Source organism: Elaeis guineensis, chromosome 13 (genome assembly GCF_000442705.2).
Source record: "Elaeis guineensis isolate ETL-2024a chromosome 13, EG11, whole genome shotgun sequence".
NCBI lineage: Eukaryota > Viridiplantae > Streptophyta > Magnoliopsida > Arecales > Arecaceae > Elaeis > Elaeis guineensis.
In genome coordinates, this window is record NC_026005.2 from 262,030 (window position 1) to 280,293 (window position 18,264).

The following is an 18,264-nucleotide window of genomic DNA, read 5'->3' on the forward strand; positions in this document are numbered from 1 at the left end:
TTTGTGAGATATTAAGGGATCAAGTATTTAAAAAACTCAATAAAGAGTTAAGTTTAGAACTTAAATAGTTTTCTTTGAGTATTTCTAAATTTTTCTACCAGCATCAAAAAAGAGTTTACTTCTTATGGACTTATATAAAGTAATCATACGTTTCTTCATATATTCAAAAAAAAAAATTTTTAAATACTTCGTGCTGAGTAATCGGGCCTCTTTACCTAAGCAAGCATTGAGTTTCGCATCAAAAAGTACGAAGGGCAAAGAAGCTTTGTTATAAAGCTAGTTTTAACTCGTAGCCTGTTTGATTCGAGCAAGTAGGTTCGAGGGATATTTTATACCTAGTGCCCTAAAGCTATCTGGTTTGGGAGTCATTGACTGAAAACTCGCTACATGGGTCAAACAGAAAGCTTAAAAGGTTAAGACACTCAATAGCAGTATAACATTTAAAAAAAAAAAATCAATCAATCAATAAATGAAGGACAGAAGTAACAATATACTTGTCCATATGAAGGTAAATGATTTGGAGATAAAAGTAGGGATAATTTGAAAAAGTTCAGAAAAAATTTAGTGTTCTTAGTTTAACTCTCATATTAACTAGTATTAATATCCCAATGACATATCTCATTCGCACTCTACTGAACATCAGTGGTCCTTTTGAAAATTATTTGATGAAATTCAAAACTTTAAGTTAAACGGTACTTAATTCTAAATTCTTTCTTTACTCGAGGACGAGCAAAGTTCAAGTTGGAGAGTGTGATAAGTGATATATTTTTATATTTATTGTAGATATTTTTGATAATTTATGATACTAACATCTTCTTAAAAATCTTAATTTCATGAATTTATTAAATTTTCTTAAAAAATAAGTAATTTTTTAAAAAATATAAAATTAGATATATCTATAAAAAAATAGATGTTAATTTAATTGAGCAATTTAAACATCAAAATGAAGAGAAATTTTTGAAAAATTTAATGCATATTTTTTTCAATTTTTCAGATGAAAATCGGAGCGAAAATGGAGCTAAAATATCCTAAAAAATAAAGAAAATAGCCTTCGGTGTACGGTGGAACGGTGCTCGATTCACATTGCCAGGATGCGATCCACCAAAAATGCTACGTGGTCCACAGGTGCGGTCTACGGGCAGCGAAAGCTATTTTGCGCCATCCAACGATTAAGATTTAATCTGAAGATCGATCCAACGGCTGCTGTTCGTTGTCGATTTATAAGTGGATTTTTTACATGATCGGACGGTCGAAAATGAATCCATCATAAGATCCGACGGTTGAGGTTGCTCTCGACTGAGAATAAGAGATTATCAGCACGATCCGACGGTCCAGAATCAATCTCAGGCATGATCAGACGGTTGTGGTTTGATCCGACTTTGATAAGGATTAAAACTATGAATTTTGGATAGATCTGGATGGTTCAAGCTCCATCCGACGGTCAGAAATATTTCTAAGGGGATTAATATGATTTCTAAGGGTTTTAGGACTCTTTTTCTATCAAAAAATTATAAAAAATTTATCTATAAATAAGAGGTCTGGGAATAAGCTTTGTGAGCAAAAAAATTGAATAAAAAATATAAAAAAAAGTAGAAAAAAAATTAAATAGCTTTAGAGACTCAAGAAAAAGAAGGAGAGAAGTCGGTTCACTCTACAGAGTACGATGGAAGATGGAGAGATCATCAACTATCTTCTCGATGAGGCTTGACTGATCAACTTCAGATCCTTATTACAGTTTTATTTTTATTTTATTTTATTATTTCTTTTAAATTTTTTGTACTTGAATTTCAATTTCAATTAATAAAAAATTTATTTTTCTGCACTTTAAATTTCTATCTTTTATTTTTTGCACGTAGATACTAGGATCTAATTAGTAGATCTTAGTACCAATTTATTTTTATATTTTTTAAATTTTTATTATTTATTTTTATTGTAAATAGATGCTAGGATCTAGTTAGTAGATCTTAGTATCCGATTTATTTTTTGTATTTTAATTTTTATTTTTTGACTTAAATTACTTTCTTCAAAATTTTATTTTATTTTTATAAAATAAAAGATTTCAAATCAAAATCCTGCCTTCTCTGTGGATTCGATCCGACTCACTACTTTCTACATGTTTTTAATTTTTATTGAAGTCAGAATTTGATTGATAATCATGGTGTCCTAACGACAGCATCTTGATCCTATCACTTGTGGAACCCACTGATCTTGATCAGGGTCATCAGGATCTTAATATTTTGGAGGTGTCGACTACCTTGACCGTCACCTTTGAGCAATTCTAGCAGCTTCTGCAGTAGGTCCCAGCATTGACCACCTTAGTGCATGGTCTACAGCCGTCAACTCATCAGCCCGCTCATGTGTTGAGCAATCATTCGATCTCAGTCACGCTGATCTTCCTCCTCCCTCGAGGAGCCTGAGGAGGAGCAACCAGTCCTGCCCTACTAGCCCAGAAGAAGATCCTCAAGTCTCTCGATCCACCCATCGGAGCTCCAAACGAGCTTCTCTTCATCATCGACCTTGACCATTCGGTTCAAGAAGAACGATCCGAGTCCCTCGACTTTGCCCCACGGACAATAAGCGAGGTAAGGAGCATGAACCTACTCCTTCACTCTCTTTTTTCTTGTAGAGCTCCTCTACGAGTGGATCTATGAGTCGCCAACCTAGGAGGCTCGATGATAGGATGACTGGACTGGAAGATCTAGGAGGTGGATCGCTACCTTAAGGTCCTCCGCCAGCACTAGTAATTGGCTCCAGAAGGAGAGTCCTTGTTCACTACTCGCCCTTCCTTCTTGAGGCATATCATAAGGGAGTCGATCTCTCACCACTTTAAGGCACTATTGATAGGGGTCTACAATAGTACCACCAACCCCTATGACTATTTGGAGAGTTTTAAGGTGCTCATATTGCTACAAAGTGTCTCGGATGCTCTGTTATGCAAGACTTTTCTTGCTACTCTTCAAGGTACTGCTCGAGCTTGGTACACAAAGCTCTAGCTAGACTCCATCCACTCTTTTGAGGAGTTCGATTGCTAGTTTGCTGCTCAATTTTAGAGCAGCAAAAAGCCAAGAAAGGGTACATATACCCTCTTCTCCGTCGAGCAGGAAGATAGTGAATCCCTCCTAAGCTACATGAGTTGCTTCAAAATGGCCATGTTGGAAGTCCACAATCTGGACCACTCAGTTGTGATGTCATTCCTCAAAAAAAGGTTGAGGCAAATAGCTTCTACTTCTCCCTCTAGAAGAGGTTTCTCTATGACTTCTTCGAGCTCCTCACCCATGCTGATAAGTACATCGATGGTGAGGAGAGGATAGGGGAGAAGTGGAAGAAGAAGGCAGAGTAAAAGAGGGCAAGGGAGGATCACTTTGCTCCCTAGCCAAAAATGCAAAAGTGCGAAGGGAAGCCTCCCAATTAGTCTTGAAGCCCTTGGCATTTTGAGGACTTCATGCCTTTGAATGCTCCTTGGAGTCAAATTTTGATGGAGAATAAGAACTAGAATATCCTTCGATGGCCGAGGAAGATGAGCCGGTGGTCCTAGCACGATCGGATGAAGTATTGCCTATGGTCATGATATCAAGGACTATTTTCAACTAAAGAAGGAAATAAAAGTCCTCATTCGACAAGGCTATCCATGGGACTTTGTTAACCATTTTAGGGATACCGAGGTCTCAGGCTGCGAACTCCAATTCATGCCCAAACCTCTGCTTGACAACAGACCCATCATCGGAGTCATCTATACCATCGCAAGAGTATCCGTGGCTAGAGGCGAGAGCTCATTTGCAAGGAAGGCCTATGCCCGTGTGATCTAGATGAGGGCCCCTACACCGAAGAGATAGAGGTCGGATGAAGTCATCTACTTCTCGGATGCATCCAGACCCCTCATGACATTGCCATAGTTGTTTCTATGACCATTGCAAATATGATGTAAAGAAAATTTTGATGGATAATGGAAGCTCTATAGACATCTTATTTTGTGATGCTTTTTATAAAATGAATCTACTTGCAGACCCACTCTGAAGGATCGATTCTTTCTTAGTTGGTTTTTTGAATGACACCATCTTCGTCGAAGGCATCGTAACCTTGCTTGTGATCACAGGATAAGCTTTGAGCAAGCCACGATCATGCTTGACCTCTTACTCATGAAGGTAGTCTCGGCCTACAATACAATTTTAAGGAGGTCTGACTTGAATGTCCTTCGAGCCATCATCTGCACCTACCATCCATTGATAAGGTTTCCTACCACCCAAGTTGTGGGTGAGCTCCAGAGTGATCAAGCTCTAGCCAGGCATTGCTATGTCACCTCCCTTAAAGGCAAGAAGTCTAGAGAGGCCATGCTGATTGAACGCTTTGATGCCCACATCGAAGGAAAGCAGTAGCATGAGGAGCCAACCCAGCAACTTATCTTAGCCCCCCTGCATGAATCAAACCCCAGCAGAATGGTCCAGATCGAATTACAGCAAGATGAAGTCTCCCAAGCCAGGCTCCCGAGCTTCTATGGGCCAACTTCAATGTTTTCAGAGGACATGCATGCTACGCATTAATCCGAAGGTTATGATGCACCATCTATATTTGACCCAATACATCGATAGGTGCGGTAGAAGAAGCAGAGCTTCATCCTTGAGTACCAACAAGCTATCAAGAAGGAGGTAGACAAGCTCCTGGTAGCAAGCTTCATCCGTGAGGTGGAATACCTTGAGTGGATGGCAAATATCATCCTTGTTAAGAAGATGAACGTCAAATGACAGGTATATATACTTTACTGAGAATAAAACTTATCCGAAAGATAGTTTTTCTTTATCTAGGATAGACCAGCTCATCGATGCCACTATGGGGCATCAGATGCTCAGTTTCATAGATACCTTCTTCGGATATAATCAGATCCGAATGGTATCCGAGAATGAGGAGAAGACATCCTTCATCATATACTAGGGGCTATATTGTCATAAAGTTATACTTTTCAGTATAAAGAATACAAGAGCTATATACCAGCATCTCATCAATAAGATCTTCAAAAATCAGATTGGTCGCAATACGGAGATCTTCAAAAATTAGATTGGTTGCAATACTGATGAAAAGCTATCAGATAAAGCAGTACATGGTGAATCTCGAGGAAATCTTTCAAACCCTAAGGAAGTATCGCATAAAGCTCAACTTGAGCAAGGTGCATCTTTAGGATAGCCCTAAAAAAGTTTCTCAATTTCATGGTTACCCACCGCAGGATCAAGGCAAATCTAAAAAAAAATTCAAGCCATCATGGAGATGTTACCCCTGAGGACTCAAAAGAAAGTGCAGTGCCTAATGGGATGTGTGGCTGCACTGAGCAGGTTCGTGGTCAGGTCGGCAGAGAAGTGCTTGCCATTCTTTAAGGCTTTGAAGCAAGACAAAGACTTCCACTAGATGATCGAGTGCCAAACTGCCTTCGATCAGCTTCGAGAGTATCTTATCTCGGCTCCACTTCTGACCAGGCTATCTACCGAGGAGATATTGTACTTGTATCTCGCCATGTCCCCTATAGCCATAAGTTCAGTCCTCATTCGAGAGGAAGATAATTTATAGAAGCCTATCTACTACACCAACAGGATGTTGCAAGATGCAGAGATCAGATACCCCAAGTGGAGAAGATTGCCTATGCCTTGGTGTTCTTGGTACGGAGGCTCCAACCACACTTTCAAATGCACTCCATCACTATATTGACTAATCAACCCTTGACGCAGATCTTGCAGAGGCTTGATGCCTCGAAAAGATTAACCAAATAGGCCATGGAGCTTGGGGAGTTCAATATTCATTACCGATCCTGACCATCCATCAAGGCTCAAACTTTGGTAGATTTTCTTGTGAAGTGTATAATCTAGAAATAGTCGAGGCCACACTGGAATATTCTTCCTCAATGCTTGTGATTCCGTGGACATTATATGTTGATAGATCATCCAATATCAGAGGCGATGAGGTTAGGTTATTCTCACCAGTCCCGACAGCATTATAATAGAGCAAGCCCTTTGTTTCAGCTTCAAGAATTCAAATAATGAAATAGAGTATGAAGCACTCCTAGCTAGACTGAGGCTCGCTCAAGAGCTCGAAGTTCTACACCTTCAGCTACTCAGTGCCTTTCATTTGGTGGTTGGCCAGGTTCGAGGAGAGTACAAGGTGAAAGCATCTTTCATGCAAAAGTATCTACAAAAGATACAAGAAATAATCTCTTCTTTCAATAAATTCAAGATTTTGTAAATATCCAGATCAGAGAATGTCTGAGCAGATCTGCTATCGAAACTGGTGACCTCGGAATGCACCGATATTCGACCTATATAGAGATCCCTGATAAGTCTAGTATCAAGGAAGAGCCAACCCAAGTGATGCATGTAGACCTTGATAATTATCAAATTTTTATCAAAAAGTTTTTAATAAAAATAGCTTATTACTTTTATGTATTCAAAGTGACTATGGAACTAAATTTAAAAATTATGATTGAGAAATTTAGCAATAGAAATGGAATTAAATATAATTTTTCTGCACCTAGGATACTTCGGCAGAATGGGATAGCAGGAAAAATGAATAGAATTCTAAAAGAAATGATCTATGCCATATTATGTAAAAGCAATCTTCCAGGGAGGGCAATTAATACATCTTTAATCATTCATTGATTGGACATACTTTAAAGAAAAAACTCCATATAAGCTTTGAAAAGGAAGAAAATCTAACATTAGATATTTTCATATTTTTTGTTGCTAATATTTTGTTTTGAATAATGGTAATGATATATTAGAAAATTTTGATATTAAATCTAATGAAGCTATTTTTCTTAGCTATTCCTCTATTAGTAAGATTTATGGGATATTTAATAAAGGAACACTAGTGGTGGAGTCCATTGATGTTATGTTTGATCACGGTATTGACCTTCCATAAAGATAAAAGGATGACCTTAATGATAATGCAAGTTTACTTGTAAAAGAAAATGGAAGAGCTCATTGTAAAGGACACTCTAATGCAGAATAAAAGAGAATGTGATGATAAGAATAAAAATAAAGATGAGGATGATAAAGATCAACAAGGTCGGTAAGAAAATACTAAGGCACACATGACTTACTCAAGGAATGAAGGTACAATCATAATCATCAGAAAGAACTTATAATTGATGATCTATCTCATAGGGTAAGAATTAGATCTTTATTTAGGAATATATGTAATCACTTAGCTTTCGTCTCATAAGTTAAACCTAAATTAATGAAGTCGAAAAGGATACTAATTGGATCAATGCTATGCAAAATGAATTAAATTAATTTGAAAGAAAAATGTATGGGCATTAGTGAGTAGACCTAAGAATTATCTGATAATTAGCACAAAATGGAAATTTAGAAATGAATTATGAAAATAGTAATGCAATAAGAAATAAAATTAGGTTAGTTGCACAATTTTATAATTAAGAAAAAGATATTGATTTTTATGAAATTTTTGCATTTGTGGGTAGATTATAAGCTATTATACTTTTACTTGCATTTGCATATTTTATAAATTTCAAATTTTTTCAAATGGGTTTAAAGAGTGTTTTTCTAAATGATTACATTGTCGAAGAAGTTTAAATAGAATAACCCCTTAGTTTTGAAAATCATGAGTTTCTAAAGTATATTTTATATTAAACAAAGCTTTATATGATATTTTTTTTTATAAACGTTAGCAACTTTATTTAAACTGTACAACAAAGTATACATATATAGCAGTCTAGATTGCTGTAAGCAGTATATAGCAACCCGAAGCCAAAACAAGCTTTATACGATTTTAAGCAAGCACCCCATGCATAGCATGAAAGATTAAGCAAGTTTATACTTAAAAATAGTTTTGTAAGAAGAAATATGGATACTACTCTTTTTATAAAGGAAAGGATAATTATCTATTAATAGTATAAATATATAAAGATGATATCATCTTTGATACTATCAATGAAATTTTATGTCAAGACATTGCCCAAGTTGTATAGGAAGAGTCCGAGATGAGCATGATAGAAGAACTTACATTATTTCTCAAACTCCGAATTAAAAAAATAAAGAAGGAGATATTCATCAACCAACATAAGTATTTAGTAAGATCTTGAATAAGTTTGGGATGGAGAATGCTAATGCATTAGGCACCGTGATTTTGAGCAAGTTAGATTATGATGAGCATGGTAAAAGTGTAGATTTAAAATTTTATAAGGCATAATAAGTTCATTGCTTTATCTTATTGTTAGTAGATTTTGATATCATGTTTAGTGGTTGTATATGTGTGAATCATACATAATTGTAGTTAAAAGAATCTAGAGATATTTAATTGGAACTCAAAATGTAGGGTGTGGTACTTTAAGCAATCCTCTTATACTTAATAGGATATTCAGATGTGGATTTTGTAGGTTATATAAGAAAAGTACTAGCAGAACAGACCAATTCTTGGGTATTAACATAACTTCATGGTTTAGCAAAAGATAAAATTTATTAGCATTGTCAATGGTCGAAACCGAATATATTACAGTCAGAATCAATGGTGCTCAAATCTTCTTAATTAAACAAACTAAAAGATTATAGCATATAATTTAATAATAAATTAATAAGAATTAATAGTAGAAGTGAAATTAATTTAATCAAAAATTTAATTCAATATTTAAGAGTTAAGCACATCAAGATAAGACACCACTTCTTAAGAGATTATATTCAATAGAATGATGTGATTCTTGATAGATAGGCAATTAGCTAATAGCTTCATCACACCCATTAATGAGGATAGATTTAGCATGATTAGGGGAGGTTTATAAATTTGTGATCTTTTTTATTAAAGCAAAATTCCAAACATCCTTATACTAATTCACTGATTTACTCTTGATTGACTTGACTTCATACTCCTTTGGATTGGTTTGAAACATTCCGTCATGCTACTGTAGAGTCAACTACTCTTTTTTTTTTTTTTTTAAATAAGAACTACTACTCTAATAATTAAGAGAAATATCCACATGCAACCGTTATTAGATAATGTCCATAATGGCAATCCAATTCTTTCCATGGAGAACACTCCATCCACTTGATCATTCTTCCAAATAGTGATACTTGCTAACATTCATGTGTGGCATGACCTAATACTATTTATTACTTTGTGTACAGATGAAATAGCCATGATATCTCATCAATTGCTATGTTAGTTTTGCAAATGATTTTTAGGGCATAACACACTTCTAACAATTTGGAGTTTTCTTTCTATAGTCTTGTGATGGAACTTTTGGCTTCAAAGGAATAAAAGGATCTTTCAATTTTCAATTAATATAGCTTTTGATGTGATTGACTTTAAGAATTATTGGCTTAAATAAATGACTATGATTCTTGCAAATCAATATGTGATCATGCTTTGTTTAAAATATTGTGTATGACATAGCTATTTCTCCCTTCATTTTAATTTCAAAATGAGATAAATAATGATGCAGACCTATTTTTAGCTAAAAAAGTTCATCATCTTAAAAGATCATGACCATGGAATTGCAAGGAAAATACAACTATCTTCTTCAAGTTACCAGCATATTTACTTACTATAATTTTTGGCTAGTGGTTGAGTGAGATTGTCTCAAGAGAATGCATATTACAAGAAAGAAAAATGTTATAAAAACTTTATATGTGAATAAATAGTATATGTAGATGCACAAACATTTATATATGGGTATATTAATGTTAAAATGAAAAATTAAGGAAGCAAAACAAGTCCATCCATCATAAAAAGGCATAGCAAACAACAGTTTTGATATGTAGATTTATGTTAGAAATTTCTACATAATCATGTGGACTCCTTCAACAAAGAAGAAAGCGAAATAATGGCCTCCCCAATAGTCAAGTAAAGAGAATCTACTCCAAAGAAATTGTGAACACCATTTGTTCGCTGCAATTTCTCCATCACTTCTCCCACAGGATTTACAAGAACAAGCTGTAACCAAATAAATATCACCATTTCATATATCATACAATTAACAAGAAATAAAATAATTTTATCTCTATAAAATACCTCAAATCCATGTTTCTCCATAGACTTTTTTAGGTCAACTAAGAATGAAACCCCACTTGTGTCTATTGTAGGTACAGCTGAAACCAATTATCAGATGCATTAATACCCAAATAGCTATTATAGTAGTAAAACTAAAGCACCTAAACTTAAAGGAACCTTGTACAAAATATAGCTAACTATTTGTTAAGGCTATATGATAAAAAAAAATGAGCAGTGCAACACATGAGACTCTTACCCTTGCAAGATTTGAGAAAGGTTAGATGTATGGTATCTTACCTTTATGCTTGAAAAGATTGTTTCTTGTTTTGAATCCACGGTCTAAAGATCACAGAAGCAACCTCACCGTTGTGCAAAGGCTCATCTGGACCCTCCCAATAAAATCTTGTATTCCTTACCTCATTTCAAAATTTTTCAAAAGATACTAAATTTTAAATATTAACTAGGAGGTTTTCAACTAGATAGTTCCATACTAGGGATAAGGTGAAACAATTATCATCTTCCTTGAGATCAACAATTTTGCTCTATAAAAATCAAAAGGTCAAGTAGCAAACATGCTGTTATTAAGAGGATATTTATGATTTTTTTTTTTTGAGAAACAAGAGAATATTCATGATGGAATGTCAATAGAATTTATATTGTGTAAATCTAAATTTATATTTTGATAAGCTATATTTAAGGTTAGCATTGTTTGATGAGTTCTCAATCTATAACATTAGTAACTAGGCATCAAAAATATAGATCATCTTATATTTTCTCATACGTAAATTAAATGATATAAGAAGAGGCATTTGAGAAAAGTTCAATATTATTATAAAGATAACTGAGATTTTTTTTTTTTAAGAAGGGAGAGAAATCCCAGTAATTAAATATCTAAATTTGGACCAATAATCTAGTACAAAATATAGTTATTTATTTGTTAATGATATTTGAAAGTTATTAATATAGAATCTTTTATAATAAAAAAATATTTGGTTCAATTTCTCACTTTACTTAAAAATTATTCACAGAATAATACATTGAATCTTAAATATTTAATATTTTCAAAAGTAAAATTCCTCAAAGTCATGTGTTGGATAACAATTTTGATATAAGAAAATCAAAAAGTTTTGATTCATGTATATATTATTTTGAGAGAATATTTTTTATTTAATATCATAACTGAATGAATTTCAAAAAATATAGATTTTCTTATTCTTCTCATGATTAAATTAAATGATATGAGAAGAAATATGTGAATGATACTTGAATATGATATTGTTACGGCTTGTTTCTAGTTGATGCCGAAAAATTAGGAAGCACAGTGCTGGAGCAACTTGCAAAAAGATTTGGATCAGAGGATTGTGCTCCGACGAGGATCCTCCGATGTTCAAATCAAAAAGCACAAATAAAGAAGCAAAGTTTTAACTCTCTAAGACAAATTACTTACCTGGATCCTCGGAGTTTGAGTATTTATAAAGGAGAGGCCGTGTAACCATTTTTTGGTAGACAGACTGACCGAATCTGGTGCGGTTATTTGATTATGATTCTCAGGATCAGACGGTTGCATCTGAAAGATTCTCAGAATCAGATGGTTATACCTGAAAGATTCTTAGGATCAGACGATTACATCCAGATAGTATTGACAGCTATGGCCAGTTAGCGCATGCCTTTTGAATTTGAGCCTGATCAATCTGCTTCCGAGGAGAGATCAGAGAGTGTGGTATGCTGACTAAGAGTTGGGATTGATAGTTTTTCGATCAAAGCTCGATTAGATGGATTGATCCGAAAGACTGATTTGCAGTTGTTATGCTGATTAGAGATTGTTCCAATATGCAAGCCATGTAGGGATCGGATGAGACTGGAGATCGATCAGCTGATTCTCCGATCAATGGTTGGATCAAACACATGCCGACCAAAGGACAAACGAGTCATAATCAATCATGCAGTTGCACTGCTTAAGGTATGCAATCCGACTAGTTCTTTTAGATCATAAATCAGATCAAAAATATGCCGACGAGAGATCGAACAGAATAACCTCCAATCAGAGATCAGGACAGACATTTGTCGATCAGAGGTCGGGCAAACTACAATAATTAGGTCACTTGAGAGGTGCTGAAATGGACCCAATGGGTCATAATGGGTATGAATCTTTATACATCATCGGTCCATTCCAAATTACTCCAAACAGATATCCCCTTAGTCGTTAGTCCGAGCTCTGATCGGACTATGGGAGTATTTATCTTGACATTCTGAATGGCCGGAGATGTGAAGAGATATTTTTAAATCAAATATCTATGCGTGATTTTTCAGACAAAAAAGTTATCGAACTAATGATAAAATTTTTGAAATTTTCACAGACGCCACTCTTCTCTATTGGGATGCATTAAATGTGGAGACCATCGGCTAGTTGTTGAGCTAATAAAGGCTTGACATGTGGTCCATTTTAGAGATTCTACCGACTTGACATCCTCCGAGCGATGTGCATCCTTCTATTTAAAGGGATGGCTTCTTTTGTTTTATTTTTTCTTACCCCGTTGACTCTGATGAAATCTTTTCTCTTTTTGTCATTTTTCTTGCTTCAAAGCTCCCACAGATAGATTTTCTTCATTCTCCATCATGTGAAGAGCTCTCGAAAGATGGTTGCTTTCTTTTGATTTCTTACTTGAAGGTAAGTCCCTCTTACCTTGTTCTTGATTTTTTCTTCCTTTCATTTCTCCTTAGGTTTCTATTTCCATGGTGGGTTTTGAAAACTCTATGAGTGAGAGTCCCGTGCGAGAGAAAGTAAGGATCCGAAAAACCCTAGGTCTAAAATCAATCCTTTGGTCAGACTTGGAGAGATCCAAACTGAGTTGACCTTGGATGATCTGGAGTTACTCCGAACCCAATACTATATTTCGAACGAGCTCCATCTTGAACTTTCTGATTCCAAAGCTCGAGTCCACAGTCCACCTCCAGGTAGAATAGTGGTGTATGAGAAAAATCTTCAGCAGATCTTAGATTTTTCATCTTTTCCTTCATTTTTGAGCTTTTTAGATTCTATAAGATTGCTTTCTGTTTTGCGTCTCTGAATTTTTTTAGATATATCTAGGGTTTTTTGTTCTCTGCTCTCGGACTGAAGTCTAACCTTTGATTCCTCTCTTTCGAGCTCTCTTCACATTAAAGAAATACCCATATGCCGATTGGTTGTATGTTTCCTCTCAAAGGGATGCCACTTCCCTAATTTCTGGACTGGGATCGGATCAAAGCTACTTCTTTGAAGCCTATAGAGTTGAGTGCCGAAGAAAAGAGAGGACTTAGGGATCTCCTAGATTGCAACACTCCTCATTTGTATGAGCTTTTATCCGATGAATCCTCTTCTCGGCAGGACTTTCCTCTAGCGAACCTCGAAATAAGTGGGGTCGTTCATGCTTTCTCTCTTCTTTATATATATATGTGTGTGTGTATAGCTCTCTAACCCAATATTTGTTGAATAATTGTAGAAATGGAACCCTCGGCAAAGGATATTATGAAGTTAAAGGCCTCTCTTCCACAAAAGAGGAAGACTCGGACTGTCGAGATCAAGAGAAAGAAAAAATTAAAATCTGTCGAGCTCAGCCAAGAGCCTGTCTCCATCGATCAAATACTTTCTTTCGAGGTCGGAATAGTTTTGGCGACACCTGCACCTACTCCGACCACCGACTTTTGAGAAGAAATCATCGAGTGACCTCGGCCTTCCAAGACTTCTGCTCGGACAGGATCTTCTAAGAAGGCCGACAATGATGAGGCCCTTTTCAATGACATTCTGGAGGGCTTATTTTTTCAAGACTGAAAGACAATTCGAAAAACTGTCGAAAACTCCATTATTCCAATAGAGTTAGAGCAAATAGATAAGATGAGCATTTTCAGTCTGAAGAAACTATCCTTGATCATTGGCCACCAGGTATAGCATTTATCCTATCACCCCTCTTTTTTTTTAATCATCATATTTTTTCTGACTCAGTTGATTTGAAATGTAGCTGCTCCATGTTCTCATCAATCTATCGGATCGCTCAGTCAGGGAAGCACAGGCACGAAAGGCCAAGAAAAAAGCCGACATGGATGCCTAGATAGCTCGGATGAAAATTAAAGAACTAGAGGCTGAGGTCAAAAATCTCCAGGGGGCCCTCGGGCAGGTGGAGTCCGATCTCGCCCTCACCCTGGAGAGGGAGAAAAGGCAGAGAGAAGGACTGAGGAGTGTATTCAAGATATCCAGCACTCCTCAATCGAGGAATTCAAGGCATCATCTATCTTCACTGAGGAGATAGCTCGAGCAGTTGAGACATTTAAGGTATCTAAAGAATATCGCAATAGCCATGTGATCTTCAGTGAAAAGATTTTTCATCAGGCTTACAAAGAAGATTGGGTCGACTATCGATGGTTGATAGAGGAGGAGCATTCGAAACTTGATCTTGCTTTCTTGGATTATGAAGATGGAGATGAAGATGACAAGGAAGTTCACACTGTCTTCGAACTCCTCGTTTCTGAGAAGGAGAATGTCGTCGAGCTGCTCTCCTCTTCAACTATTGATGCAGGTCCTTTCGAGCCTCCTTCGGACACAACTCTCCAAGAGAAGGTCGGAGATTAAATACTTATACTTTTTATTTTTTCTTTTATCACTATAAGAAACTTTCGTTTAATGAAATAAAATTACGAGCTTTTTAAATTTACCATCTTCAATTATTTGCATAGTTGGTGAATGATGCTTGTGACATTGGTCCGATAGCTGCTGCTCCTTTACTGGCCACTTCTCTTCCTCCGGTGATGACAGTCAAAATTAAAGCTCATATTAAGAGTCTAGAGAAGAAATTTAAATTTTTTGAAAGAAAGGCTGCCAATCAGGGAAAGAGAATGCGAAAGACTCAAAAAAAACTTAATGAGGTCGAAAAAGAAGTCGGTAGACTTCAACAGGAGGCTCGATGAGGAGTTATAGCATACAGCATCGAGAAGGCACGATTGGCCGAAGAGATGCAGAGGATATCCGATGCAGTAGGAAAGCAGTCCTGGGGCGTGGCGACGAAGTTAACCGTATATCATCGTCAGCTTGACTCTACCCATGGAGAAATCTATGCCTTGGAGTCCCTGATTAAGTACAAAAAATTTGGATGGATGAGGTCCGAGCGGACATTGTAACTTCAAGACAAACTCTGCAACATCAATGAGAAAATTTTAAAGTTGCAAAAAGCATTGAATAGCAAAAAAATCATCACCGCTCGCAAGAACATACAATAACGAGGTATCCTCTAGAGAAGAAATTTAAATTTTTTGAAAGAAAGGCTGTCAATCAGGGAAAGAGAATGCGAAAGACTCAAAAAAAACTTAATGAGGTCGAAAAAGAAGTCGGTAGACTTCAACAGGAGGCTCGATGAGGAGTTGTAGCACGCAGCATCGAGAAGGCACGATTGGCCGAAGAGATGCAGAGGATATCCGATGCAGAAGAAAGCAGTCCTGGGGCATGGAGACGAAGTTAACCGTATATCGTCGTCAGCTTGACTCTACCCATGGAGAAATCTATGCCTTGGAGTCTCTGATTAAGTACAGAAAATTTGGATGGATGAGGTCCGAGCAGACATTGCAATTTCAAGACGAACTCTGCAACATCAGAGAGAAAATTTCAAAGTTCCAAAAAGCATTGAATAGCAAGAAAATTATCACTGCTCGCAAGAACATACAATAATGAGGTATCCAAGTGACTACTCCCATCGCCGACATCGGCCCAAAAGAGTCTCTTTCAGTCTCCCTTGATGAAAAATCTCAGTCCAGAGAGCGGGAACCAGAAGGTCAATCTCTAGCGGGAGGACAAAAAGCTTCTTATTTTCGATCTCATGACCAGCTAATGGACAGTTCTCAATCAACGATCCACACGACCTTTGCTGTTGGGCATCATTCTGTCTGCAGCTTTTATCAGAATGTAATTCGAATTTTGTACCCATAACTTGATCTGTCCGAGCTGTCCAATCTCAAGATGGATATGGAAGACGCTTTGATGCAGCTATACGAGAAATGAAGGAATACTTACATATTTTTCCAATTCATGATTCTCCGCAGAGCGTGGCATGTTGAAGATCTTAATGACAGAATAATCTCCTAGGTCAATGAAGTGCAACCAGCCGATGATGCCCCACCAGCAGAGTAGTCAACTTTTTTCTTTTCTTCATCTTGTAATGTCAGACAAAGAGCTGACTAGACTCTTATAAATGCTTCTTGTTGGAATAAAGTTACAACTTTTCAACCATGCATTCATATATATATATATATATATATATATATATATATATATATATATATATAATTATGTTGTTATTTTTTGAATCATACTGATTCCATATGGTTGCCGTAAAACGTAAAAGCTTTATCTTAATAAAATTTCAATCTTCGTAATACTACCCCCTACTCTCGAGTTTAAGAATCAGACAGATAGAATAGCTATATGATGTAATTTCTCAGGTTATGCACTGATACCTTCCTTTTGCCTTCGACACTAGAATAGGGATAGTTATAGCCAATCTCAAGCTTTTAGAATTTCTAAGCCAACCAAAGATCAGGTTTAAATATAAACCGATCAAAGGCTTTTAACACCTCGAGATCGATCAAAGATCGAGTTCAAATATAAGCTGATCAAAAACTGTTAACATCTTAAGGCCAATCAAAGATCGAGTTTAAATATAAATCGATCAAAAACTTTTAACATCTCGAGACCAATCAAAGGTCTAGTTTAAATATAAGCCAATCAAAGACTTTTAACATCTCAAGGCCGATCAAAGGTTGAGTTTAAATATAAGCCGATCAAAAGCTTTTAACATCTCGAGATTGATCAAAGATCAAATTTTAATATAAGCCAATCAAAAGCTGTAAACATCTCGAGCTCAATCAAAGATCGAGTTTAAATATAAGTCGATCAAAGATCTTTAATATCTCGAGATCGATCAAAGGTCGAGTTTAAATATAAGTCAATCAAAGGCTTTTAACATCTCGAGTTCGATCAAAGGCTGAGTTTAAATATAAGCCGATCAAAGACTTTTAACATCTCGAGGCTGATCAAAGATCGGGTTTAAATATAAGCCAATCAAAGGCTATTAACATCTCAAGACAAATCAAAGGTCAAGTTTAAATATAAGCCCCTAATTGGTATTACTCTCATTTATATGTGAAAATACCGATGTTGACAAATTAGAACATTAATTCATGCATATACTTCAACAAAATTATAATATCACTGGTAATACATGCGGAGGTTAGCTGAGTTCCACAATCTTTGAAGTGGAGTTCTATTAAGCTGTCTCAATTTATACGTTTCAGAGCGTACTATTTCATCCACTTAATAAGGACCTTTCCAATTAGGCAATAGCTTTTTCTGCTCCGTAGGCTGTGAGACTTTGACGCACCACAGTACCAGATCATCAACTCGAAATTCCTTAGACTTGATTCAAAAATTATTGTATTTGGCCACCCTTTGTCGATAGGATGCCATTCGCATGGCAGCTCATTCCCTACTCTCCTCAACCAGATCAAGGTTGGTTTGCAACCGTTCAGAGTAGGTGTCCTCGTTGTTCTCCTCGACTCTGAAGAAAGAAAGCCTGATCTCAACTGGTATAATTGCTTCGGTTCCGAATGAAAGGTTGAATAGAGTTTCTCCGATCAAAATTCTTTGAGTTGTTCGGTATGTCCACAACACATGATACAGCTCATCCACCCAGGACCTCCCAATTTGATTAAGTCTAGCCTTTAGGCTTTGTAAGAGAGTCCTATTCATTACTTCAGTCTTTCCATTTGCTTGTAAATGTCCGACTGAAGTGAAGTGTTGTTCAATTCCAAGGTCTTCACAGATTTTTTAGAGTCGGAAGCTGCTGAAGTACCTGCTATTGTCAATTACCAACACTCTTGGAAGACCATAACGACAAATAATAGATTTTCAGATGAAGTCTTTAACCTTAGCCTCTATTATATGGGCTAGGAGCTTGGCCTCCATCCATTTTGTGAAGTAATTAATGGCTACCAGGAGAAATTTGCGCTGACCTGAGACCTGAGGAAAGAGACCCAAAATGTCTATTCCTCATTGAGCGAAAGGCCATGGAGCAACGATAGGAGTAAGAGGCACCACTGGTTGATGCTGAATATTAAAAATCCTTTGACAGCGATCACATCTTCTAACAAAATCGGAGGCATCCTTTTGCATCGAAGGTCAATAATAGCCTTGCCGGAGGATTTTGTAAGAAAGAGTCTTTGCACCTAAATGATTTCCAAAAATCTCCTCGTGGACCTCTTTTA

General features: G+C 36.3%; 1 protein-coding gene across 3 annotated transcripts in view; it reads right to left on the reverse strand.

The window, feature by feature from the left end:
* Positions 1–9,687: 9,687 nt before the first annotated feature.
* LOC105060923 (probable sulfate transporter 3.3) overlaps positions 9,688–18,264 on the reverse strand; it is a 55,306-nt gene continuing 46,729 nt past the window's right edge. For all 3 annotated transcript variants that reach the window (XM_073247946.1, XM_073247945.1, XM_019845906.3), the window contains 2 exons: positions 10,003–10,079; positions 9,688–9,924 (listed from right to left, as the gene is read on the reverse strand). In XM_073247946.1, the coding sequence (XP_073104047.1) occupies positions 9,778–9,924; positions 10,003–10,079 (224 nt within the window). In that variant the 3' untranslated portion in view covers positions 9,688–9,777. The remainder of the gene's footprint in view (positions 9,925–10,002; positions 10,080–18,264) is intronic.